Source organism: Prinia subflava, chromosome 15 (assembly GCF_021018805.1).
Source record: "Prinia subflava isolate CZ2003 ecotype Zambia chromosome 15, Cam_Psub_1.2, whole genome shotgun sequence".
NCBI classification, from domain to species: domain Eukaryota; kingdom Metazoa; phylum Chordata; class Aves; order Passeriformes; family Cisticolidae; genus Prinia; species Prinia subflava.
This window is the reverse complement of record NC_086261.1, coordinates 12434836-12462641: the sequence shown is the minus strand read 5'-3', so window position 1 is coordinate 12462641 and position 27806 is coordinate 12434836. Positions and strand designations below refer to the sequence as shown.

General features: G+C 36.8%; 2 protein-coding genes across 6 annotated transcripts in view; one reads left to right on the top strand and one right to left on the bottom strand.

The window, feature by feature from the left end:
• Positions 1-15797, bottom strand: part of UNC13C (unc-13 homolog C) — a 166584-nt gene extending 150787 nt beyond the window's left edge. For 2 of the 3 annotated variants that reach the window (XM_063412559.1, XM_063412560.1), the window contains exons 1-6: positions 15616-15797; positions 14276-14305; positions 11120-11219; positions 8588-8705; positions 6784-6907; positions 3168-3303 (exon numbers count right to left, since the gene is read on the bottom strand). In XM_063412559.1, the coding sequence (XP_063268629.1) occupies positions 3168-3303; positions 6784-6907; positions 8588-8705; positions 11120-11219; positions 14276-14305; positions 15616-15637 (530 nt within the window). In that variant the 5' untranslated portion in view covers positions 15638-15797. Of the gene's footprint in view, positions 1-3167; positions 3304-6783; positions 6908-8587; positions 8706-11119; positions 11220-14275; positions 14306-15615 lie in introns of those variants that run through there. The other variant, XM_063412561.1, reaches the window with a different exon arrangement.
• Positions 15798-25714: 9917 nt separating this feature from the next.
• WDR72 (WD repeat domain 72) overlaps positions 25715-27806 on the top strand; it is a 99587-nt gene continuing 97495 nt past the window's right edge. For 2 of the 3 annotated variants that reach the window (XM_063412540.1, XM_063412539.1), the window contains exon 1: positions 25715-26148. In XM_063412540.1, coding sequence (XP_063268610.1) covers positions 25930-26148 — 219 coding nt within the window. In that variant the 5' untranslated portion in view covers positions 25715-25929. Of the gene's footprint in view, positions 26685-27806 lie in introns of all 3 variants that reach the window. The other variant, XM_063412541.1, reaches the window with a different exon arrangement.

The following is a 27806-nucleotide window of genomic DNA, read 5'->3' as shown; positions in this document are numbered from 1 at the left end:
CAAGAGGGTGGAACTGAAATAGGAAAGAGCAGCAGAACAGGAAGGATCATCAATGAGCATGTGAGTTTGAGTGACAGATGAGAATTAAGCCTGGGGTACAATGGAATGAACTTTCAGTACTGTGCTGGTACACAAAGGGCTTAATTTTACATAAGATTCTTACTGAAAAGGTCTGCCTTACTGTAATTATATAAATAATTAACAACATTTATTTACAGTTTTAGATAACTGATTTATTATACAAGAGCAAGCATCATCTAAAGTTGAACTCCTTCCTACCCACACGGCTTTCTGTGACTCAAAGCTGTCCAAGAAGCCGAAGAGTTTAGAGGAATGCTTTTTAAAGTGTGAAAATAGTTCAGACTCAGGGAAGTCTCTTGGCTCATGGGTTTTGATGTAAACAGTCCTTTTACCTTGCCTTTGAAACACACAAGTGTTACGTGAGTTAAACTCCTTTCAGTTTAGAGAACAGCCTATTAATAATAATCAAATGCAAAACCACCCATCACTAATTATAATGTCAATTTCTTCTCATATTTTGAAAATAATCTGCCAGTTCTGAAAGCTGGGAACCAGAGGATATTCATAGCCAAAAGCCTTGCGTGTGATAGACATCTTTTGTTAAATGCCTCTTTCTTTTCTTCTTTTGGACCTAAATTCTTTTTGGCAGTAAATATGAAGCAATAACATATTATAGATGATCAGTTATGCTTTTTCTTTAATTTAAATTTGAGGAATCTCTCATTGAATGATCACAACAGAAAACAAATGTATATGTTTAAACACAATCTGTTTAAACAAATGTCTATGAATGGAAGTATGGCTTTAGTTTAAGGAGTTCATAACCTGTAGCCAAGAGGTAGAGGTGGGAATTTTCATGATTTAGAAATAATTTTATGCTTGCCTATTATTTTTTCTGTTATCTAGGCATGAATAATGAAACAGATTAATGAAAAATGGCTGTAAAGTGATCACCTCAAATTAATTTAGACCTCAGCAATTATTTGCTTTGTTTTCCATATGGAAAACCAGGAAAGATTAATTCCATTTTTAAGAGGCCATTTATGGCCTCTTAAAAATGCTCATGATGTTTCAACCATTAAGAAACTTCTAATACTATCATTGATAGTATTAGAGTTCATCATTAATTTCATCATTATTGAAAATAAATATGCATTTTACTGTCACAAATCACTGTTTTAGTTAAAACTAGCTTAATGAGTATTACATAAAAATCACCTTTGTTAGTGGCTGCCGGTCATGAAGTCAAATTTTAGTAATATATCTCCCTCTAACACAGCAGTTAAACCCACCAAAACCATTAGAAAAGAGGAAGCACTATTAAAGCCAAACACTTTAGCACAAGATATTTAACCCCAAAATTCGTCATTACAATCTATGCAGGTCTAGCATAGTTTTGTGGGCAGCATATCCCTCTTTCTCTTCCTGTGTAGGTATACATGACATCTACTCACGTGGCCTATGTAGGTAGAAAGAAATAAATATATATCGTTTATTATCCATTTAAATAATGGATTTTAAGGGTGTTTTTTTTAATGTAATAATTTTTTTTTTGAAAATACCTATTATTACATAAAAGAACTTTCCATTGAAAAATAATAGTTTAGTGATGACCCTCAATTTGGTACCATAAAAGTTCATTTAATTCCAACAAAATTATTTAAGGTAAAGGAAATAATTCCATGGTCAGATTGGGTTAACTTCTTTCAGTTTAGCTTAACCTGCTCAGAGGCTCAGATCTCTGCTGAAAATGACACGTCAGCACAGATGATATGCTAATGACTGGACATGTGCTTAGAAAAATACAGAGAAACAGCTCTTGAATGCTGCCATTACTGACAGCTCTCACCCTGAGGAAGCACTTGTACTTCTCTGTAAATACCCTGCAAGGGCTGACTAGGAAATGTAAACAGGGTAAGGCTGACAGGCACCCAAGCAATGCTGTGGCACCTTGGCCATGTGCAGTCTCTAACTGCATCCCTGAGCTTGAGCTTTTTGTAGACTCATTTATTTCCTAATTTTGTGTAGAAGTTACATGCTGCAGGACCCTGCTTTTTTAGAGTACATAAAAAAGGTCATTTAAGTGCATCAAGATGTCATTGCCTCAGAGAATACATAATTTAATAACGTAATAGTTTTTAGTGTATTTTCTCTCATATTTTAGCTAATTTTCTAGTACCACTGCTGTTAGACACGATTTAAATAGGAGCCAAGTGCCTGACACACCAAATATTCTTGCTGCCTTTCCCAAGAGCCTGTTCTACCCCTCATCAAGCCAGAGCACCTTTTGGAGTGCCAGCTGCCCACAGTGTCTTTCCTGCACTGCTATAGATAAAGGACACCATGAATGAAATGTAATACAGTCTGTGACAGCTGCCATGAAAGCCAAAATGAACAGTAGAGGGAACTTTTTTCTCACCAGTTTGCCTTTCAAAAGAAGTGAAGTGATTATTCTAACACAGAGAAAGCTCTCCCTGCTCAGAGACCACTGCTGAGTGGTGTTCTCAGAGGCTGACTGGGCTCCCTCCTGAGCATTCAACTCTACTCAGCAAAAGGTGATGGCAGAGAAATAATACAGTTGTTGCCACCTTATTCCTTGTCCCTTCCACCATTATGCATCATTATTTTCCACATTCAGAGAAGCAGAAAGACAGCAATTACCTTCCTGCCCTCCCCTTTTTTTCCCCCCACTGCATTGTTGTTTGTTCAAAAGAAATAGATCGAAAATTCTCTTCTGGAAAATTTCCAGAAATGCAAGCAGCCTGTCTAGGTAAATACATTAGCTTCAAAAATGGAATCTAATGTCTTTCCTGCTTTCCAGATGAAATAAAATAGTTACAATACCCAAATCATGTCAGTAGCTGCTTCCCCTCCTTTCTTAATCTTCAGGAAGTCACTATGGAATAGCTGAACCCTATGTAGACACATTCCCAGGGGTGAGAATAGGACAGGTGCACATGTATTTTCCATAAAAGAACATAGAAAAGCTAATAAATACCTGCGTTTCCTTGACAAGTTTAAGAAACTTTCAGTCACGTTCTTGCCTAAAATAATTTTGTATGTATCATGCTGACATTCAGACATTTTATAATAAATTAAAATCAACAAATGACATCACACATGTCTGATGTGACAAGGTAAAATACCTGAGTTTGCTTTCCTGTATGCTGAGCCCCCTTTCCATGGATGACTGACTGTCACTTGCATCTTGCTGTGAATGTCCTGTGTGTTGGAGGGGGGTCTCTCTGTGCCAACCTCTGCAGTTTAAATCTGTGTGGGTATCTGTAGAGAAGAAAAAAGCTGCTAGAAATCTTTCAGCCCATTTTACTTCCAAAAGAGGAAGTACACATAAAATTAATTATCTTAATTCATTATAGTAATAGAGAATTATCAAATAAATTGCAAACACTGTAATGATTAAATCACTTACTACAAGAACAGCAGTAAGAATTCTAAGATGATCTGATTGTTACTATAAAAACTTTGAGAGGCCTAAATATGTTACCTTCTTGTTATACAAAGTTCATTTTACAGTTTTAAAAATGACCTATTGCCGGATCAGGAAGAAAATTGATCTTTTAAAATTTTCCAGTCCAACTTGCTGTGTATTTCTAATGGAAGCACGCACAGCATTCTGAGGCCTGGGTTTTTCTGTTTGACTGGATTTTGGTTCCGTGGGGGGTTTGTGTGTGTGCTTTATGTAGGGAAACAGGCTCTGCTTCAACTCCACATGTTATTGGCTTAAAACTGAGGGGTTTTTTCCCCGAGTTCTAGGCTCTTGGGAGAAACCTGACAAGTCTGCAACTGGAGGTACAAACTGATTTCCTGCAGAACATTTTGCTCTATAAATCATTCTACTAGCTTTAGTGAGAGGAAAGGGTTCTTGATCTGATCCTGACTGTGAGGAAGTTTTCTTCTATGACGATGATAGGAATTTGTGTAGCCATTGTTTTTTCTGGTTTTAAAGTTTTGCTTACAGATTGTGAATGATGCTTTGATTTATTTTCCATCAGAGGATTTATCTACACTAGGTAAGCTGCCAGAAATTTATGTCATATCTTCTGCTCAAAGTGAATGCAAAAAAGAAAAAAGGCAACACTTTGCAAAACAGGATCTTTTCGTTTTCCTACTGCCTGTGTTAATGCAAACTTTAAAACTGTAAGTATATGTGAATTATTACACTAACTAAAGTGGTCTGTCCTTAGAATTCTATATTTTGATGCATGAGTTTTCACAATCAGTCTACTATGATTTTTCAGGAACTTGTTTTTTTCTGATCAAAGTTGTATCAGAACAATTAATTTTCTCATTTGCAAATCCCTTGGTGTATCAGTGCATTAGTATGCTGACTAATGCAGAAACAGGGATTAAATCTCATCATTGCTACTTTGTTCTTGTTACTTCATTTGCTAATTAATGTATATGAAAAATATGATAATGAGTTGAATTTAAACCAAGCCTAAGACATGAGTTCTGTATGGTATTTTCCAAAATTATTAATGAGGTAAAAGTTCTGTTGACTTTCAGTAAGTTACTTGGCAAAATGATATCTTAGCTCCCAAGACACACAAATGCTTTTCCAAATTACAGCTATTACCAATTACTTCACTAAAATTATCTTTAACTCCTTTAGCTTATACTCTTATGTAAGGTGTAATAATGTTAAGGAGCAAGCTACCTATCTGTAATGCTGAATTCAAGGAAAAACATGACATGTCCTTTAAATTTTCTTCTGTTGTCTCTTACAAGAAAGACCTAAAAAATTTGAAGGATAATTATCTTATTTCATAAACCCCTGATTACCCTTTAAATAACTTGACTTTCAGACACATGAAAAATGTTTGTAATTAAACTGTAGTGTTTATCCAAAGTCAGTATTTTATTACTGTGACCTAGGTCGCAGAATTTTAAATATAGTAGGTCTTTATTTTACTTAGCAGCCTTTTAATGGAGCTCAGGCTAGCTGGCAACAGCAAAATGTCAACTTTATTGCTACCACAACTGACATTATATGATACTTCTAGAAAAGGCACTGAACCACCGATGAGAACACTTTTCCATGTTACTACATGCAGGATTTCAAGTCCAAATTAAGTCATACTATTAAAGCAGCATGGGAGGCTCTGATATTCCTGTCCATTATCTGACATTCTCAAATGAACATCTTTCAGGAATTGTCAAAAGGAACTGCAGTCTTCAACCTTTCCAGTGTAATTTGTCATAATGAAGAGGCTGTACTGATTCCACCAGTCAGGGACAGATTCTCAGGAGCTCACAGCTGAGCTAAGTCATTCAATAGAATAAACAATGAAAATGCCCTTGTCAAACCCCACGTAGATGATAATCCTGGCTTTCTCAATAACCAAGACATAAAGCTTTGGAATTCCTCCTCTATGAAGAAAACTATGGCATAAGAGTGACCTCTACAGGATTTTCACAGTGCTCCATGACTACAGTCCCAGGGCCGGTCTTGGGAACTTTTTCAAATAGATTTGTTTGAAATCAGAATACAAGCTTCAACATACAAACCAACACTCTGTCCAAGCAGCAGCCTGAAATCACCAGCAATCTGAATTTACATCTTGTAAACACACCAGATTTACACCAGGTTTCTAGATACAGGAATGATGTAAGGACATACTTAAAACATTCTGCTAATTCAACATAACAAAAATCCAAAGCAAATGAAAACCAGAATGCAACTAGGGCAGAAGTTATTTTTTGAAATTTTTTTGGCCAAGTAGTAAAGAAAAAGTAATTTTTGTTGGAAAAAAAAAGGAAAAAGAAAGAAAGAAAAAGATAGGTAGGCCATGTTGTAGCTTGTAAGAAACTAAAATAGTCCACAGTCACTCTGTGAAAAGGTATGTTTTCTATCTGATGTATTAACAGCAGTGTAGTCATGCAGACTACAGTCTAAAATAATTTACCAAGGTTAATCAAAGACAATGTATTTTAATAAAAATTTAGACAATCAAAGAGCATATTCTTGGTATAACTTCTAGTCCTCCTTTTCATATTGTTTCTTATTCACACTTCTTCACTTTTTTTTTTTACTTTATTCTTGCATAAACTTTAGGATTAATCTTTTCATACACAGTTCATTAGACTATTTAAGGAGTAAAATGTTAAGCTAAATTTTTCAGATAAACTAGGTTTGTTACCTTGTTTGGAGATAGACCATGTCATATAGATGGATTGATAATCTCAGTAAAGTCAATCTCTTTGTATTTTATCTGGAAGTAATGTGTGATAATGTATTATTTGAAGTTCACTTTCCATTTCTACCTCCATATCCACTACATTCATATATATATATATAAATATAAGTAGTTTCTATCTTTTTTTTTTTTTGTACTAAAAATAAAGACAGACAACCTTTGCTAGGAAGGCAGAAAAATGCTGTGAATGCCTGGATTTCATTAAAACTTGCATTGTGCATTGGTCAAAGCGGATGCGGTGCAGAGCTGTAACACACAGGCTCCAGTACTGACCCTGAAGGAGGTACTTCCCTCTTTATCTCTGCAATCCCCATGTGGATCCCCATAAGCTACTGAAACTGCTCATCCAGCTCCTTGTGGGATGTGGCTCTTACCAGTAACAATTACCAGCATCGACTCTGAAAATGCTCCTGTGATGAATAGGCATTTAGGATTCTATGGAAAAATTTCTATTTGTTGTTGTATTTCAGGAACTTAGGTAAAATTACAGAAACTTAGAGAGAAACAGAATGGCAGGAATGCTGGACAATAATCTGTAACTCACCAAATGGTAATGCAAAGTAGATATCTAGTAAGATCTCATGAGAAGTCGGTGTTTTTGTGCCTTGAATCTCACTTCCGTTTTTTATTACTTCAGAATGCAATCTCCACCAGGAACCCGGGCCTTCCTAGGAAAAACAGGTTACAGAAATTACCCAGGCAGGATTTATAGCATTATTCACTTTTTACTGAATGAAGCTTCCCCTAAATCAACAGGAGCTCCTTTATAAAACCATTTTAGTATTTTTCAGCTTTTGTTGATGTACTAGTTAGGACTTCAAATTTTCTCCATCATCAGATTTAAAATATAATATTTTCACAACAATACAGACAAATAGACATTAAGGTTGTCAGAGGATTAAGACACAACAAATATGAATATTGAAAATTATTCTTATCAACCGAGATTTTCCAGTTCCCACTTGAACTGGCAAAACAAGTACACTCTAGCAAGACTGAAGTAATCCATCTAAGTTAATAACCAAGCCAAAAAAGAGCTTCTAAAGTAACACTCCCTTGTAGGTTTCTGAGTTATAAAGCCCAGAACAGAACTACAGGGTTAAGACCAGGAGGATAAATAACTAGAGAAGCTGCAAAGTGGACTAATTATAAACGAAGGTTTAGAGGCTCTGAAAAAATTAAGAAACAATCTCTTATCTTGCATCTTTGTTTGTTTAAAGTTTCAGTTTTTAAAAGTAAGCCACAACCTCTGTGTCAGCAAGTTGTAACTCAGCAACAGCTTGGGCAGCAGAGCAGAACAACTTGCCCTGGGGCTTGAAATGGCACTTGGCAGCTGTGATACAGAGCAACTTCTAATTTAAGCAGGAATTGCTTTCTTCCTCTTGCTTCCATTTTCTGAGAAGAATAATTGAAATGTCAGTTCAACGTATATATTAATATTTACTAGTTCCTGTAAAGAAATGGCTACAGAGTCTGATGAGAGATACTGCATGAATTTATTCTCTGATTTTCTTACCTTTACCCAATCTTCAATTGCTTTTTTTATGTTTTAGAAATATTAAAGAAGGCAAACAATTTTTATTTGAAAAGTTTCAATTCATCTTCTCTAATTCACAGTTACTTCTTTAAAAATAGCCTCCATGCACTGTGCATATTTATGACTGGGAGAATTGTGGATTATTAGAATAAGACCTATTACCTTTTCCAAATCTAGAAAATTTTGCAGCAATTTCAGTTCGCTTCAATATTTTCACACTCCAAGAAACCTTTTTTCTTTATTTGATAAGATAAAAACTCCCTACTGAAATCAAGTATTCTTGTGGCCAAGTGACTATGGTGGATACATAACTCCTGCATTGACCCCATTTCCCCACTCATCCTTTCCTATGTCCTCACTGTTAATTTCTTCTGTTCTCCTCTATGAGACAATGGTCAATTCCCATGAGAAACAGAACAACTGTATTTTGCCCATTTTAACAGAGGTTTACCCAAGCTCACAAAATGAAGAGCCAGACCATGGAAATTGATCTAAAACTCTTTCACTGTAATCATATAAACCAAACCATCCCTGACTCCCCAATTGCTCCTGAGTGCTGCTGAACCCTGTCTCACTCTCTGTGTCATACCTGGCCCAGGACCTGAGCCATTTCTCCAGCATATACAGCTGATGCATATCAGCTGTCACTTTGAGAGCCACACATACATTATGCCTTAGTATTACAACTGAAGCAAAGCAATTAGAAATATACATTGATCAGAAATGTTGTTACAGTATTTGAGGAGTCAAAGAATGGGAAATTCATTGGATTTTACTCAGTGTTTTATATTTCTGGAGAAAGTCAACTTACATCTGTAGCATATTCCACACTGGCAAGGGGAATCCATAAAACTCCTAAAATGCTATCCCAGAGCAAGCCTTTCTTCCACAGCTCTATAATGAAGCCCTTTCCATCAGCATGGATTTCACTATAAAGAATGAATACAGAAATCGTTAAACTGAAAATGTAATCTGAACTGCTCAGCACTCTATAATAATAATTTATTATTAAATTATTATCTTCTTACAGCAGATACAGAGGAGGGAGATATTCAGTATACTTGTAAAATACAAACTGGCAGGGCGAGCACAAATGTTAGAACAAGCCAAATCTCAAGTCTTATTGTTCAGGACTGCCCTTACAAAACAAGGACATTTCAGCTGGAACAATGGGAAAACATCTACTAACTTCAAAAGCTGCAGATCCAGACTCTATTTTAGTTGTAATTATAGGATACATGCATTTTATCACTAGCTGGTTGTGACCAAAAAAATACCATGCCACAACCTTATTTTGCAAGAGTTTAAAAACAAATTTTACCAGGCCATATCACTCCCCCATGGCACTGGATCAATATTAAGAGAGGAAATTTCCTCAGAGAATGTTCCCCATTGCAGACCAGTTCTGTAAATATGAACAATACAATAAAGTAGGTATTGGCGTCTCTGCTGTGACTCATTGTATGTAATTTCCATTAATTTTAAGTAGTAAAACTCATCTTCAACTTATTTGTGTGGGGTACCACAGTGCATTCCCGTGTACGTGAAGTCAGGAAAAGAACAAAATACATCAGAGAATGGCAAAGGGTCTCACCTCTGAGACAGCTACTTAAATCATCACATTGCTCTCAAAAACCATCCTGCATCAATGTCTAATTCTCTGCTGTACTTGCTTTACGCAATTGAATAGATATATTGAATTTTTGTTTTATTCAGCTTTTCTCTTTACAAATATGTTACCAAAGACCAATTGCAAATTTTTATCTTCTGATATTTTTGGACCACAACCTTTAAACTGACAACTGAACAGTGAAACTGCAGATTGAAAGGTTAGGCAACAAGCAACTTTTAAAATGCAAGCTGGTAATATCTGCATGTAAAGAAACACCAATTTTTACTGGCAGACATGGAGTGAGAGTCCTTAAGATAATGAACTGTAGTATACTTATGAATATCTAGATAAATATATTTGTAAATGCTTGTTTATAATCCCTTTTTCAAAGTCTGCTGTGTTGTACAGATGAGTAGGCAGCAGATGGAGCTACAGTAACCTTGTAATGCAATTGCTACAGAAGTGGTTTAGTATTCTTTGGTAATTAGTACACTGCAAAAGAAGAAAATAATCCTAATAAATTGGTAATTTTTAATGATGGCACGGAACACTCATTTACATATAATATGATCAAAAGCATTTAAACAAGAGCAAATCAAATGTTTTAAATAATAGTATAACACATTCCTCAGGAAAATTTAGAGGTTAGGTTACAACACACTCACTTTAAAATATTTTTAATTGCCTCCTGCCTGAAAAGCAAGACAGGCCAAGTGCTAAAGATTAATTGATCTACTTCCAGAGAAATTTTGACACTGTCATCCAATCCATGCCCAAGAGTTTATAGAACTATTATGTCTAAACCAGTAAATTCTGAAATAATCACCAATAATCACCATAATAGAGTATTATCATAGAGCAATGATTCCTTTACACTGAACTATGACTATCTTTTCTACAAGTCAAAGCAAAAAACCAAAAATTTTAAAAAGGACATTTTTCATAAAAATAACTTAAGCAAATCAAATGTTTATTCTATAAACATATTTCAACCATGTGTAGACCTCAAGAATAAAATTTATGTTTCCACAACAAGGATATGATCACAGAGAAAGACTCGTGCAGGGAAAAAAGAAGGACCAAAATGTTGAAGATTGATGTGCTAACTCAGAATCTAATGGTATTATATTTATTGGATTTAACAGCTTTGGAAATGGCAGTTAAAAGCAGGTTTCCTCAGAATGTCAGTCAGTGTAAAAGTGTTTGGACCCTCCTGACCAGCAAGGTGTATATAAGGCTCTACAGAAAAGAGAACAATAACAACTGAAGAACAAGATGGAGAGTGGAGTGAAGTGGGCAAAGATCACAGAAATGAGAACCAGTATGAGTCAATGATAAATAAAGTACCTAAACTGGCAGTTAAGTAGATAAATTAACATAGAAAATAAGAATAATTCATAATGAAACTGAGTGAACAAAAATCAAGTTGTGTGAAGATCAGTTTGAGTTCTTTATTGTCTCATTCCCAGTATTCCTAAAACATTATATGAAATAAAATTTTGAGAAAAATTCTTCCCCTTATTGACTGCTGGCCTTGCTCTTCCATGTGGCTTGCAAAATTAACTTTAGTTGTGTTACCCAGAGCTAGTCTGGCACTTTTTCTCTGAGCTGGATACTTTTTCCTTGCTTTTGTGCTCTGTACATGACCTCACATGCACTAAATTGTTCTACACCATACAAATACAGCAAAGATACAACAAAATCAATTGATAAGAATTCCCTTTTACTTACAACATGAAGTCTTGTTCCCAGCAAGGCTCCCTTCCTCTTCTATATATTGTAGTGCTTTTTAAATTTTGTACTTTTAAAACAACATATGTTTTGGATGTGTCTGAAAAACAAATAACCAGCACATTAAAATCTACTGTAGTTCCCTCCAGAAGATGAAAACACAACCATATGGCAGCAAGTGTTTAACTCATCTTCATACACACCTACAGTCAGAGGTGTGGTCAAATATGTGGATGTGAACAGGGACATTCTTATTGGTTTTAGTAGGATTGTGGCAGGAAAATCTCTGCCCATGACAGGTGGGAGAGAACATATTCCTAAATGTGAGTATTTTAAAGATCAGCTTCCAGAAACAGCTTTTTCCTGTTTATCAAACTCTCTGGCAGCTCTCAGAAGAAACTCCTTTTCTGCAAATTAGGATTTTATATATGTATTTTTAATTTTAATTGGTATGATAATATTGGGGGCTGGCTAATGGGCTTTTATGTCCAGCTAAGGCAAGGCCATAGACTTGTAATATACAATTCAGTCTTTGTACATGAATCAAGTTCAGTACATAGATGCAGCAGCAAAATGAGTTTCAGATGCAGTCCCAAATGAACTCACAGATTTTTATAAATGCCTCTGTAAAGGCACAGTGTTAGTATCCATAAAATCAGACCTAATCAGCAAAAAGAATAAAATTTTTAAAATTTCGAAGTGCTTGAAAGTATGAGTGACAGAAAACAAAAGAACTGAGGGCCTGACACAGAAATCTAGGGCTGTAAAGGCACATTCTATCATCTCAATGAACATGGCTTTTTAGTTTGCATGCATGTAACACATCCTTCACTACCCTCCAGCATCCTAGACACGGATCACCATTGACACATCACTGAAAAAAAGACTTCTTTTTTAATACCACCACTGCCAGAATATATATATACAAGGCGTAGCCAAGAACAGAAGTTTTGAAGTGTCTCTATTCCCACAGGTCAATCAAGCACTCGGAGCTGGAGGGGAGCTGTCACTGTCTACAACAGATCACTGAATAGGTGATATCAGATTACACTGCGCTTAACAAAAGGTGTGAAGGAGAAGCGTTGGCTGTGTACATCCTGGTGTAGATCTTATTGATTAGGACCGACTATAATATTTGACCAAAGGACTAAAGATATCATGTCACAGAATTTTTTTTTTAATAAAAAAGTCAACAGTGGCCAATGTCATCTATTTATTTTCTATAGCTCAGTGTGCCAGTCTTCTCAAACATGACTTTGTTTTTATACTGAAAAAACGTGACAAAGTCAATATGAATTTAGAAGTCTGGTGACTTATTTGTGAGAAATGGCATCAACAAGGCATGGCTCACACACCACCATTCTGTGTAACTAAGGCAAACAAAACAAAAGAATTTGCAAAATCTTTTGTAGTTGCAAAACTTTTTTTATAGATGGGAGAACTTGCAACTCAAAGTTTCAGAAATTTTCAAAAGAACTCTAAATTGCTTGGCTGAAAAACAGCAACCTACAATGTTTAACTTCAGCCATTTACAGCACCTCTGTAAATTTAAACTACAATACCAACCTCCCTCTTAACTAAAAGGTATCTCCTTTAAATGAAGGCATAAATTACCAGGTGGAAACTTAAACCTACAATTTTAGTGGTAGTCTGTTTCATTGTTGTATTATTTCATATTCAACTCCAATTTATTTCCCATTTGAAAGTTTTATGTTACTATGTGCCACACCAGATGATCAAACCTAATCACCTGGTATCCTTCTGCAGCTCTTTTTCTAGCATGAAAAATAAAAAATATCTTGGACTGTCTACACTATAGTGTTGCCTGAAACCCTGTCAATCTGCTTTTTAAAATAACTATTTCTCCTGTAGTTCCTTGGCCTCTTTGGCTCTTCTCAGGATCTAAATCTTACCCTTCAGTGCTTTTTGACTAATTCACCCTCTTTAAATGTCATGAGTTGTGTCAAATAAGAAAATGTAGATACTCTACCTTTTAAATAACTGAATATGTAACCTCCTTGAAGAATAACACTGTCAAAGGTGAGTATTATTACAATACCCTGGCAATGAAAAGGACCTGTCAGTTTTGCTAAATGATAAGAAGTTTTGTTTCCACACAGCCATTATTGCAGCTTCCAACCCTTTACCTGTCAAAAACTGTAGGCATGTAATGCATTTTTTGTGCACTAAAAAGAAAAAGGGCAGGATATCCACCTGCTCATACCTTCAGCTTTCAACCCAAAACAGGGCAAAGCAGCTTACACAAGAGAGTAAATAAACAACTACAGGAGAATCACAGAGTTTTGAGAAACGTGGGCATTTCAAGACGGCTGTCATTCACTGACAGAATTGTTCTGCCCAAGGAAACATCACCAATTATCAGAGAATATACCACTCAAACTTTATTGACATTACTTATAGCATTAACAAGACTTCAACAGCCTTCAAAGGAAAATTAGAGTTAGTTATATTTTATCAAATTATTTTGATTATTATGTTCTGTAAATTATCACCTCTTGAGTACTAACAAAAAATATAACATTATAACATTTTTCATATAACATTTGATTGCATTAGGATTTCAATGAAACAGGAAGACTTTTCAGTCTATGCTTTCCACACAAATTTCATAGCCTGTTGTTAGAACTAGCAGTTCTACCTGTATCCATTCAGGCAACCTTTCTTTAATCCAGATAAATTTAAACAATTTGAATTTGCTTACATCTATTAGCCAGACATCTACTGGCAATTTTTGCTGCACTGATTAAGTTATTTATTAGCTTCTCCTGAGAACGAGTAATTACAAACTACCTGTCTCTACACAGTCCACCTGTGTGTGAGAAACCTCTGGCTGTGTTTGGACCTTCTCTTCCACCATGGCTAAATCTTGGTCCTAAAATATATTTTAAATATCACTAGTTTGAGAGACAATAACATTTTATGACTTAAAATTACAAACTGTCTCAGCTCACAACTTTGGTTAATAAATTGATCTTTAAAATATATGCATAATTTTTTACACATTTATTTTGTACTGTACTATTATCCAACAAGTCAAAGTAGTCCCAAGCTTAAATGATTCTTCAGTGTGAAACAGAACTCCGTGCCTAAGAAGGAAAAATGTAAAGCAGAAATTGAATGGGGAACCAGACTTACCAGTTGTTTTATCCAACCTTCCTTTTTTCACTGTATTAAAAAAAAAACAAACCACCATATTATTAGTTTCAGATAATACCTTAATACTGTTTTCAAAAGTTTTATGAAAATAAAGTTTTATGAAAAATAAAATCTAAGGGATTTACGTGTTATTACTCAACCAAAAATGAAAACAAGTCGTCTTAAAGTATCACTGGGGGAAGAAGATAATATGATTGCTTGGAATTCTTTGGGGAAAAAAAAACCAAACATGTGAAAACTCTTTGTACTTTACAGGAACCTAACAAATAGAGAGGAAAGAATGGAGGTCAGGTGTCCAGGAAGGCAATTATACTTACTATTCATCACCTCATAATGCCAATTCTAAATTCTTCCCAATAATAGTACCAGAAAACTGACTGGCTGTATATAATCTAAAATAACTTCTATCATTTTACAACTAATCCTTTGTTACAGTGTATTATTCTGCCTGTAAGAAAGGACATACTTAAGTAAACACCTTACCAAATAAAAAGTGAACATTTCAAATCCTGATTTTGCTCAACAACCTAAAGTTCCACACTATGGTACCTCTTCCATTAATGAAAACTTCTCTGAAACTATCAGGATTGCAATTTAGATAGTTGTAGCTATGAAAATTTAACCTGGTCATAATTTTGTCTCAAGTGTCTGACTAATAAAGTTCAGTAAATTTAGACTTTTAGCAATATTAAAAATTCTTTCCACTTCCCTGCCACGTCAATACATGTACCACAATTCAGTTTAATTTGAATGAAACATCACTGCAGTCCTACTATAATTAAACCTACTCTATGGATATATTCATGTATACATCATACTGCTATACTTAGGACCTAGTAATTGCCAATATAACAAAATTATGAGTCCACAACTTTACAATGTAAAAATTCCTAAGAGATTGCCACTGGTTTCCAATATTCTTTTCATTTGCTTAATCTCCTGTACCTTCCTACTACTTATTCTTGCTTTCTTCTCTCCCTAAATACCCCTAAGAGTTCTATGGAACTGCATCACTTTGCAGAACGTCAGCCTGGATAATTCCAGCACATCTCATGCTGTTTCACCACGAAACTTTCACTTTCAGCACAAATGCTGAGGGGCATAAATGTTGCTGAGCTACGAACAGAGGCCAAACACTGCAGCAATTCAACTAAACTGTGAGAGGGCATAATTCACATACTTCCCTTGAAGGAAGTACTGCAAGAAATATTCTCATCAACATAAATGAGCAATGCACAACTCTACTCTGAAGTTACTTCTTATAGCCACGTACTAAATACTTGTCACATGGATGAAAGAGCTTGATAAGAAAAACCTACCTTTTACAGAGAGAAGTTCCATTCCAGCAGAAAAATATTTTAAAGAACACACATTGACATTCAGGGTTTTTTTTATACAAAAAGAAAAGAAATAGTTTGGCTTGTATTAAGTTACTCTTCTGCTGCTGGTCCCTCAGTGCATGTGTTTCACTTTTGCAGCACGCTCCTCCCGTGGCTCACATGGAGGGAAGCCAACCAACTGATGGAGCAGAGACGACAAATTGCTTCTCGCTCCTTACCCACAGACAAGGAAGAGGCCAGGAGAAATATTACAACTGCTTCCTTGCCCTCATTTCCTCAGCTTCTATCTGCTGTATGCAGCTGTCTCTAGTCTAAACACATTTCCGAATGCCATTTTTTCCAGAACAAACTCAGTGCAACTATTCTATTAAGAACATACTTTTGGAGCTCTTAAGCTTTGATTTTGATACTTGCAAAGTACCTGATTTGGAATACAGAATGTTTAAAGATTTTTTCTTTTACTGTAGAGCCACAGAGAACACTTCTTACCCTATAGCTAAGCACAAGTAATTTTATAAAATAATATAAATAAATATTGCACAAAAACCTGAATTTTATTATACTTCATGAATTGCTAATTCTGTTGCAGCACTTCATAATAAACATTCTCATTAAATGCTGAAATATTTTGCAACAATATTCAAATTATTATAACTATACTCAACAACACTGAAATTATTACAAAACCCGTGGTATTTATGACTACTTGTTCAGATTATATTGTAATTTTTTTTCATTATTTTTGGTTTCTAATTTGGTTTCTAATTCTAACTGTGGTTAACAGTATATATATTTCCACAGACACAGAATATTTTACTTTGTAAATTTTTGACTCTCCATCTCAATATTTGAAGCCATCTCTATAATTAAAGGCTGAGATCTTGAATTCAAGTAGAGGAGTGTCCTTGGATCAGAGGGAAGTTCAGGAGTGGCTGTCTGCAGTTTGAAGAAACTGGGTCTGGAAGATGGCCCACTTCAAAATACAGGATTGTTTAGCTGGGCTGTGAGAAAGCCTGGGGAGGTGGGGTGGGTTTAATCAATGTTTATAAAAACTTGATGAGAGGTGTAAACAAGACTGACTCTTTTGTTATCTAAAGCAGGTGAACAGGCCAGGGACACAAACTGAAACTCACAGAAACAGAAAACTCTTTTTTAACTGTGAGAGTAGTTTAACACTAAAATAATTTGTCCAGAAATGATGTGGAGGTTTTTTGCCCTTGGAGACACCCGAAACATGACTGAACCCAATCTTGAGCAACTTTCTCTTGCAAACCCTGTTTTAAGCAGGGATGTTGGACTAGATGATATTGAGAGTTTCCTTCCTTCTGATTCTGTGGTAGTCCATAAGGTCAAACATTTAAGTGTGACACTGAAGTAAATTTAATTCAGGACATCATGAAAGCCTACAGTCTCTATACATAATGTGTGTAGGTTTTTTTCCCCTGCATAGAAGTGTCATAAGAAGTACTTATGTTGTTTCAGGGTCATGCTACTATGCCACAATGTGAAGTTGTTAACCTATTATGCTTTGGTCTTGTGTTTGAGATTAATATATTTGCATATCTGTCTTCTGAGTTCTGTTCTCCACAAGTCTCCCACAGCAGACTGATGGTCTTAGAGCCAGGTTTCCACCTTGTGCAAACAATGGAGCTCTGCTGAAGTTAACAAAGCCAGTCTGGTACACACAGGATGAGACTCTGATCACAAGGGTGTATTTGGATCACACGGAAAATATTTACTTGGAACAAAAACCTAATCACTGCTTAGTAAGGTTTAGTAAGTAGAGCACACAGTAGGCCTTAGCAGGAATCAAACTTACACAGCTGCACCTCTGTATCCATGTGGAACTACACAAACTTGGCTCTTCTTCCTTTCCTCCATGCCCCTTCTCAGGTATCAGGGCTCGTCATGTGGAATGCTGATTTTTTCCTTGAATTCTTGGATGCAGCTGCAACTGGGGCCATTGTTGTTCATCTACTTTACTGTTGTTCAGTTATGTTACTGTGATCCCATGATTGCTTTTTACATGAGCAATTCAGAAAGATGCTACGATTTTATGGTAAGAAATATGAAGAGAATACCTGAACATAGGCAGAAGGTCACTGTGGGCTAGGAACAGGGCATGTGCAAATGCTCTTTCATTTGGAAAAAGCATTTATTATATTTAACAAAAGAATAGTGAAGAGCATTGAGCTGGAACAAGCTGTCAAGATGGTGTTTGGCTAAAGGGCATAGAGTAGAAGCTGCAGGACAAAATCCATGCTTCAGTACCTCAAATACTTACCCTACTACTCAGCCATGCCTTCCCCAAGGTTTTCTCCTTTCAATATTACAGTTGTTATTTAATACTTGATATAATACTTCAGTCCTATATGTTGACTTCAGCCGAAAGGTCACAACATCACAGACCTATATGCAGAATCAAGAACACAGAAAGAAATTTGAAAAGAAAAAAAGAAGCAAAATTAACTGTTTACATTGCATTTTTAAACTAAACTATTTCAAAACTGCTTATATTTTCAGTTCATTCTATCCTATAGAAGAGAATGATTAGGTACAAGGCTGTTATTAAGGATGTGTCATCAGATACCTGACACTGTTGAGTGATCTGCTTCCATGAGAGCTATGTAGTTGTTTTTCAATTCAAATTTTCAGCTGAGATAAGGAGAATATGATACTTTCAATTTGTGAATTTTTTTTTCTACTGAGAATCTGCCTTGTTTTTAACTTCTTCTTTTATATGAATCCATACAGCACATATTAGCAAATTAAAGTGTGCCAGCATCTTTCAGTTAATTCATTAACAGCAAGGGTATTTCACTCTGATGATTCACCTATTTGGCATTAAAGCTACATATTGTTCTTTTCAGGAAGTTTCCCCTCTACAGGATATTTGTAATGCAATAACTAAGGTCATGAACTCACAGATTCCAACATACTATTTTGCAAAAGGAAAACAGAGCACATTTGAATACTGATTGCAAAAGAATGTGGAAGACAACTTTCACAGGAAGATGAAAACACAGCTTATTGTTGTTTAAAGATATGTCATAGAAGAGAACATTTTTAATAACCCTGGTGAGAAAAAAAATCCAAATTTCAATTGTTATTATGAATATAGAGTGTAGGAACAGCCTCCTTGCATTCCCTACACTTTTGTCTGAGACCATCATGAAGCTGTCTTTTCTTGGCTAATTTTATGCTGATCCAAATTTGGTTTTAAAGAACTTATGGCCTTTGAAGACCAACATTTTAACTATCTTTTTTCTGAAATTCTTCCCTTGAGGAGAAAGCAATTTTACTCCTTTGCAAATTATTGCAGAGAGTGAATTTTTCAGCTGATCAACATTCATCAGAACCTCCTTAACACCTGCCCATGAAGAAATATGCCAGTCACCTGAGAAGAGCTGGTCATGAAGTGATTTCTTACATTGCCCTCAAAGTCAGTCACTGGCTTAAAATGAGAACTAGTGAGAGAAGATTTTTGTCCAGTATGAGGAAAAAAATGACGCACTCTCCTGATCAAATTCAAAGATAAATAACTATATTATCATTATGTGATCCTTATGACACAGAAACCTGAAACCCATGAAGAGGAATTCAACCTGCAAAGCAAGGAAAAAAAATCTCTTTTCCCAGGCATTTCTACCTTTCAGAAATATAGATTCTGCACTCCCAGGTGTATACTATAATTTTCAGTAGACTTCATAAGTGATAAAAGATAGAAATAATGAACTCTGTAACAAAATATGCTATCAAGAGATACATCATCAAAGTGACAGGATAAGCAGAAAATCAATCAGTTGATTTCTGACCCTGAAATACCATGAGCAATACTGAAGATAGGAACTACAAATTAGATCAGTTTTGTCCTTGCCTCCAAAAGATAGGCACAACGATGGTTAGGGATAATTGGTGATGTACTCTGGGCTTCACAAGCACCACCTTGATAAATGAGTTCAAAGCACTCCATTGACCCTTTTCCAAGAGGAAACAAATGAAAGGCCCTCCTTCAAAATGTTATGTGTTATTAAACATCAAGAATATAAATTTTATTGAAGTGTCTGCTATTTATCTCCAAAACTGTAGCAAAGTCAAGCTACAGCAATAAGAAATACTAAAGTTTTAATACAAACAAAAATACAAGACCTTGTCATAGATTCATATTCCACCTGTCATATTTGTGATAGTCACAGGACCTAGTAGACTGTTAGACTAAAATAGACTTATCTCACAGGTTTGTTACTATATTACAGAAAAGTGGTATTCAAACTAAAAATAAGTGCCTCAAATTTAAAATTTTGCATAATTGAATACTTAGAGGCATTGAGAAGACCATATAATTTTTATTTTGGTCCTAAACTTTAGGAAAAAATAGATTATTCATTTATTAACCTTACAGGGTTTGTGTACAAATTTTACATGTCACTTCACATCTCTCCTTCGCTGACTTCAATTTCAGAAAACTCAGAAAACTACCTCTTATGTCTTTTGCAAATAGTGTTGAAATTAGCACCTGTACAGTGGTTCTGGATCTTCTTATCAAGAATGCACTGAAAATAAAGATGAAAGTTTTTAACATTTTGCATAAATAGAAACTGAGTATGTACAAACCAGTCATTGTACCACTTCACTAACTGGGCAGAGGATCACATACTCATACAGGATGTGATTATGATCCTTAAATTTGGGTACAATTCTGCCCCCACTGTGACCTCTGTCTCTTCAATGATGCAGTCACCTGGACCACTGACCTCGCATGGCCCAGAAAGCATTGACCCCTTTGTGCAACAAGACAGCTCAGAAAAAGTGACCTTAAATGATGCAAGGAAATAGAAATCTTGAAAAAATCGGTGTTTTCTTTTTCACAATCTATTTTAAATTAACCTAGATTTTCTAAAGTTTTTATTTTGTTGTTAGTGTTGCTACTCATGATTTATGTAAAATTGCTTGCTGTAACACAGAAATTAATCTGTACTTGTATTAACAAAGAAGGAATAAGTTTCAAAAGAATCTTAGCTAATCAGAGGGCAAATCAAACATTTGTGCTCAGCAACTGATTGTCAGTTTGTTCCCTATAAAAGGAAATGTTTTCCAGTCTCTTAAATTGCTGCTCCGTGGCCTTAGTTACCTTCCTGACTACTTCTATTTTACATTTAGGGACACCTAGTGGCTCGTGTCTGATTTGCTGTGGAAAGCAGAAATGATTTTGCATTTCCGAAAGAACTTTGTGGGTTTCCAGATCTTACTCATCTATTAAGCCATACCGTAGTAAACAGTTTAGTTCACAAAAGAAATTACAAAACCATGAAACTGTATTTCATAGTACACATGAAAAGAGAATCCATGAAACCACAGGAAAAAAAAAAAAAAAAAAAAAAAAAAAAAAAAAAAAAAAAAAATCTGCAGTTTCTTTATTTCATGTATCTGTTAAATAAATGCACAGGAAATGTTTAAGTTAATATTTTTAAAGCATCTATAATAGCTCAGCTTTTTCAGCCTTTTCTTTTTAAAAAAATTACTTTATACTCTAAAGCCACATTAAATACATACTTACAAGAAATCCAAATATTTTCCATCCTGTAGAAAAATAATACATAATCTTTTTCTCTTGGATTCTCTTGTTGCACAAAAGTATTAAGCAAGGAAATCTTAGAAACAAATAACATATGGTATTACAGCATTAAGCATACTGGAAAATGTGTGGTCATCATCCTTATAATTAGAAATTTTAGAATTGGAAAAAGTTGTTACAGAAATTCTCTTATATTTTGCCCCTTTTCACACTTTTCCTCAGAAAAGCACGAAAAAATGAATAATAAATCCATTTTATACATAAAATCTTGCAAGGCAAAAGTTTGAAGTGAGGAATTACAGCAAGGAAAAAGCGCTCAAAAATATTTAGGAGAAGGACAAAACAAGGAGGTTGCTCCACGAGCTCCAAACGCCGTTAAGCTGCAATTCATCAATAACAAGTCACGTTTGCAGGCCGAGCAGAAAGAATTAATCAGGGTTTTACTTTCCTCCCTGTTTGCGCTTTGCTCCCTCTCGTGGCTAAAATTGAGCATGACAGTCCTTCGTTACAGTAAATAAGCAAACACGTACTTACTACTCATCTTTTAAAGTCAATAACGTTGTAAAACTACCCCTTTGTCGGATCTAGTGTCTACAGTTTTATCATTTTCAGGGAAAAACTCAAACAAAAACTACAGCTTATAAATACAATAAGAAAATTATTAAGATGTTGCATTTTGTATTACCAAACACTGCCTGGCTTTATTTCCACAAAGTAACAAGTACAAGCTTATCTCAGCCTTTTATCTGACAGAAATTTGTGAAATTACATTTCTTCTAATAAAGGTTTGTTGATTTAATCAACTGCATTCTCCAGAAGTCTAGCCAAGGGTGAACACACCCATAGCTTATCTTTGCAAAACAATACCTCCATTGACATGAAATGTGACATTTTTTCATCAATATTTCATCACATTATACATAAGATAATGCAATAAATTCTCACTACTTGACAACTATCCCGTAATGCAATCTAAGCTAATGCTGTTTCATATTTCAGTGTGTGACATCTGTCAACAATGTTGTTAACCACTAATTGCTCTTATTCATCTCAGAAACATGCCTTGATTGCTAATTGAGGCCAGATAAATATTTCAGTTTATTTAAATCGCTTTGCTGCCCATTCAGATAAAGAGGAAAATAATCTCTAAAAGAAGATTAAGAGAAGAAAACGAGATAAATTAATTATTGGGTGATGATGATAATAAAAACAGAGACTGGAATTAATATATTATCTGAATGATCAATAAAATAGTGAGTGAATATAATTTTTTGTGAAAATTACGAATGTACAGGTATCTGTACAACCCGAGATCATATGAAACAGGTCCAGTTTTTCATATTTGTATAGGATTTTTTCAAAGTTTTGAAGTGCTTTTCATTAGTAATTGTCAAAGCTTTCCACAAGGGAAGTAAATATGATTTTTTATTAAATTAGAGATTGGAAAAGTCAACCACTGATGGGAAAATTGGCTGCAGTGTTTCTCAAGTAGATGACCCCTCAAGTCTGCAGTACAGCATTCCCTTTCTGAATCAAGCAGCAGTGCATCAAGCCAAAATAAAACTTCTTCAACAAAAGCATCTGAAAAATACTTTCCAAAACAAAAGTTAATTTTACACATTCTGTTACAAAGAATTATGTTTGGATAAAATGAGATGAAGCGTCGTGCAGACCAAAAATTAAGAAAATAACTAGAATTAGAATACAAGCTTTCTGTAACAGCCCATGAATGCAATGCCCAAGGAATACAACCAGCACCTGATGCCTGTTGCTGTGATTCAGAAAACTCACTTTGAAAGAAACCTGACTCTTTCAGAAGAAATTCCTTCCCATGCCCACACTGCTCCTATCTCCACTTGGTGCATGTATTAATCTCTGAACTGCCCCTGCCCAGTGCTGATTCACTACAGATTTCAAAGACTGTAAGCATCACAAGTTATTCATGAAAGTTGAGGCAAGGTTGTTCTTATAGTGTTTTCATATGCAAACCCAGCAGGTATCATGGCAGGTTTGACGAGTCTGTTCATTCTGTCTTCCCATAATCCAGGCTCTTCCCAAGAACCACTGCCACAGAACAAGGAAATGCAGAAGAGGATCTAATCTTTGCAATTTTATCCTCCTCTATGAACCTTGTCTTTGCCATAACATTTTTAACTTAATGTGCACGTGTATTTTTAATTATGTAATAAATATTAAAGTATTTACATGAAAGAATATTGAATACTGTAAAATAATTAAAGGAAAAAAATCTTCAACCTCATCTAATTACTTTTCCTACTACTGCTGTGGTGTATAAGAGATTTCTCAGTGGCATAACAGCACCATTCAGTGATGCTCTTTGCTCAGGGAAATAATGAGATGGCTAAACCAAGGATACTGAGAAAGGGACACAGCAAGGCAGCATTTCACAGGAAGAAACCAGAGTTCTGTGAACCTGATCATCATATCAACGCTTTCAGAAAAAACATGCAAAAGTTGCAGTAATGATTCCAGTAACTGGTTCACCCTCATAGTCAATAAAAGTCCATTTTTGGCATTATAACTGAAATCCTTGATCCAGTTCTTGAAACATTCTTTAAAATATCTCTTCCTAGTTTCTTAAAAGATATTACAACAGAGTTCCCAAACTCTCAACAATGTCACATTAAAATTTTGTGGTATTTATGTGTCATAGAATTTTTTTCAGAACCAAATCATTATTTTAAAAAGAACAGAAGAACACGAACAACACAATTTTCAGCAGAAGTCTTCTATTGATTTCCTGAAGGTGGCCAACAGGAGGCTGCAAGTACCTTTGACAAGGGTATAGAGTGACAGGACAAGAGGAAAGAGGGAATATTTAGACTGGACATTAGAAATTCTTTTCTGTGAGGGTGACAAAACACAGGAAGAGGCTGCCCAGAGAAGCTGTGGATGCCCCATCCCTGAAAGGATTCAAAGCCCAATTGAAAGGGGCTCTGAGCAACCTGGTCTAAGGGAAGGCATCCTTGCCCAGGGGAACTAGATGGTCTTTACCCCAACCATACTAGGAGTGTACAAAATATATTTCTATGGTATTAATATTTACTACTTTTATGGAGTGAGTTGTTTTTCCTGAGGCAACAAATGCAATGCTGAAAGACAAAATAGAAATCATACAGTTTTGTGACCCTGTCTGAGCAAAAGATGCAATTAAAGCCTTTGGTGTAACCTTCCCTTTGTGTCAAATTGTGCTAAAACGTATGTGACAGTTTTTGTTAGGGAAACCTCCATGTATCAATGATTAAGGAGAAGCTGTCAAAATAGTTTATTTAGGTTCATAGGCAGAATTCACAACTCACATGAAGTGTCACAAAGCACAACCCCTATCTAGCTTATCCATTAGATTACTTGGTCTCACACAACTGTTTCACTTTCTTAATAGCATTTTTTGACTACAAAAACTTTAGCTGAGGTTCCAGTTACCACTATTGACTTTAAAGGGCTAGTGTTCACCTTTTCTGAGAAAAATAGTATTAAGTTTCCTAAAGTCAGCTGACTTGTATCTCATTTAGCTTTCAGTATGATTGTTACTAAAATCTCCATAAGCGAGCCCAGAAAAAGAGGTACCTTTGTGAGTTTTCACCTGACATACCATGTTTCAGTGTTCAATACTTGGCCTGATGGAGTTTAATGAAATATCACTCTTTACATTAAAGCTCTATTTTCAGGACCTGTAACTTGTCTATGTAAATTGATTCATATGCTGAAGTGATTTAAGAAGTCTCATCTTCAAAGTTTTTTTATTTTATTGTATTAAAAATATTTTGAAATCCAAACTCCAGAAGTGGTAGGAAGAAAGTCTGCAACAAATATGTTTCAATAGATGACAAACTTTTCATGTTTTTGTCTTTATTTATTGCATTCACTTACCTACAAAGCATAGCCTATTGATGCAGGCTGTAACCACATTAGCATTTTTGAGAACATTACTATTTAAGACAAGGCAGGTATCTTGGGGAAGTCTTGGTGTAAATCTGAATTCAGTAACACTAAAATAAAAACATTACATACTTTAGCTACTACATTTATTACATTAAAACAGGAAAACCATAGGCAATATAAATATAGGTCAATCTCTTGACATCCTTCCAACTCCCTGTGGATTTTAGGCAAACAGATGTAGGAAGACATGATTTTAGAGAATAGAATTTTTCTCTCTCTCTTTTTTTTTTTTTTAAATATTATAAGTCTCATGATGTTGTTTGCAGCCCTAGATGTGACTATGTATTTCTGAGTTAAGATGAACTCACCTGCACACTGCACAGCCCATTCAGCTCCTCACAAGAATCTCCTGCAGATCTGAGCTTCTCTGAGACTGACCTTTGATTAAAAAAAGAAGAAGACTGAATACTCATCACGTTTCACGTTCTTACGGTATTCATTCAGTGCAGCTTTTTTATTGTTTTCAAACAGAAACACCTGAACTTACAAGACGCATCCTTGCCGATGCAAAGCCCTCATGCCACCAGGTGCGCACACAGCTCGCTGGGTGACCGCCCTCAGACCGCCACAGCTGCTGCCCGTCCCTCGGCAGCTGCGGGAAATCACCCACACCCTCCTCCTGCCAGCGGAAATGTTCTTATCACCGTACCTGAGGCAGGGCGGGCAGGGGAAAAGTTTCTCGTGCCTCATCGCCCCGCGGGCAGCTTTGAGGGACGGACTGGGCGCCCCTGCCTGTGCTGCGGCAAGTGGGGGCGATGCTGCCCGGCTTTTCCCTACGTAGTTTTCTCCAGCCCATGTTTTGCTCACCGAGAGCTCGCCGGGCTGAGGGCGCGGTGCCGCTGGGGAGCGCCGGCTGGATCCGGCCCGCGGCGCCCGTGCCGCTGTTGCCGCTGCCCAGCGGGATAAAACCTGTCCCGGCTGCCTCCCGTCCCCTCAGTGCCCTCGCTGCCCCGCGGTGCCTGGGAGCCCTGGAGGTAAGGGCAGCTCCCGGCAGCTGCCTCTCAGCCCCGCTCCCGCCCGTGCCGGGGCCGCTGGAGCCCCTCTCAGCCCCGCTCCCGCCCGTGCCGGGGCCGCTGCAGCCCCCTGAGCCCCGCTCCCGCCCGTGCCGGGGCGGCTGCAGCCCCCTGAGCCCCGCTCCCGCCCGTGCCGGGGCCGCTGGAGCCCCCTGAGCCCCGCTCCCGCCCGTGCCGGGGCCGCTGGAGCCCCCTGAGCCCCGCTCCCGCCCGTGCCGGGGCCGCTGGAGCCCCTCTCAGCCCCGCTCCCGCCCGTGCCGGGGCCGCTGCAGCCCCCTGAGCCCCGCTCCCGCCCGTGCCGGGGCCGCTGGAGCCCCCTGAGCCCCGCTCCCGCCCGTGCCGGGGCCGCTGGAGCCCCCTGAGCCCCGCTCCCGCCCGTGCCGGGGCGGCTGCAGCCCCCTGAGCCCCGCTCCCGCCCGTGCCGGGGCCGCTGCAGCACCCTCGGCCCCCATCCCGCTGGAGATGCCCTGTGCGGCCTTAAAGCTCCGCTTCCTCAGGTCAGGTTTGTCAATAGTGGGTTCCCCAAAGCTGTTTTTGGTGGGTGAGAATCCTTTTTAGCCTGTGCAGTGTTTATTCTTTCTTACTTGGGTGGATTTCACCCCTCTCTGGGAGGTTTTGATGGCCTGTTGTACATATAGTACCGGCTTTGTAACTTTCAGCTCTGGTCCGTGATGTTTGATGTCTGTACCTCTGTTTTCAGGGTAGTTTAGTGAATGACATAGATTCCATCAATTGCCTTGGCATGTATCTGTCTACTGGATTTATTGGAGAAAACTAGTAATATGAGAACACATAGAGTGCAAAATATTAGCTCCTTGAAGTGTGAAAATGCTTTTTGTGCTGTTTTGGTGATTCATTATTGAGTATTCTTTATTGGATAGATGCAAAGTATTAGCATACATATTTTTAAAATATTTCTTCAGCAGTCCCATTTTTTCTTGCACATAATTCTGATTAAAGGGTGGGGTTTTTTTGAGACTTGCTCAATTAAAAATTAATCAGGATGCCTCAGTTAGAATCTTGGGGCATTTCCATTATGATTACTTTTTAGTTGGTGCTAGAAATAGTAGTAGAAATTCTAAGGTGTCAGTGATATCCCTGGTACAGAACAGTGGTCTTTTTTGGGATTACTCATTGAAAAAATGTCTGTTGTGGTGAGGTAAGTCTGCCCAAAAGGTTTGTGACAGTAGGACTGATTATGTGCCAGTAACAGGTTTTTCTCATTTAAAGACTTTTCAGTGCTAGAACTTGAAGTTCACTGTAAGGAAAACTGCAATCCATGGATTGCAATGCATTGAATAAGTTTTGGACTTCAATCCTGCTTTATAACAAACAGTGTCTTTTTACTTAAGCAGGTTAGACTGCGTATATAACAAGTCATTCAGAGTTGTTTACACTAAACAGCTGCGTGCCCTGTAGCAAAGATCACTGCAGAGAGGTCTGTTTGTTAACTGAGAGTATCCAAAGAGTAGAATTGAAAAAGAGCTTGTCAGAGTTTAGGAATCTTCACTATGATGCAATTGCTCACTCCATTGATTAATGGTTATTACATGGTAAGTGAAAAAACAAGGGCTGGTGAAATGTTCTGGTTGTTTTATTTTCACCATCTGATTCCAATT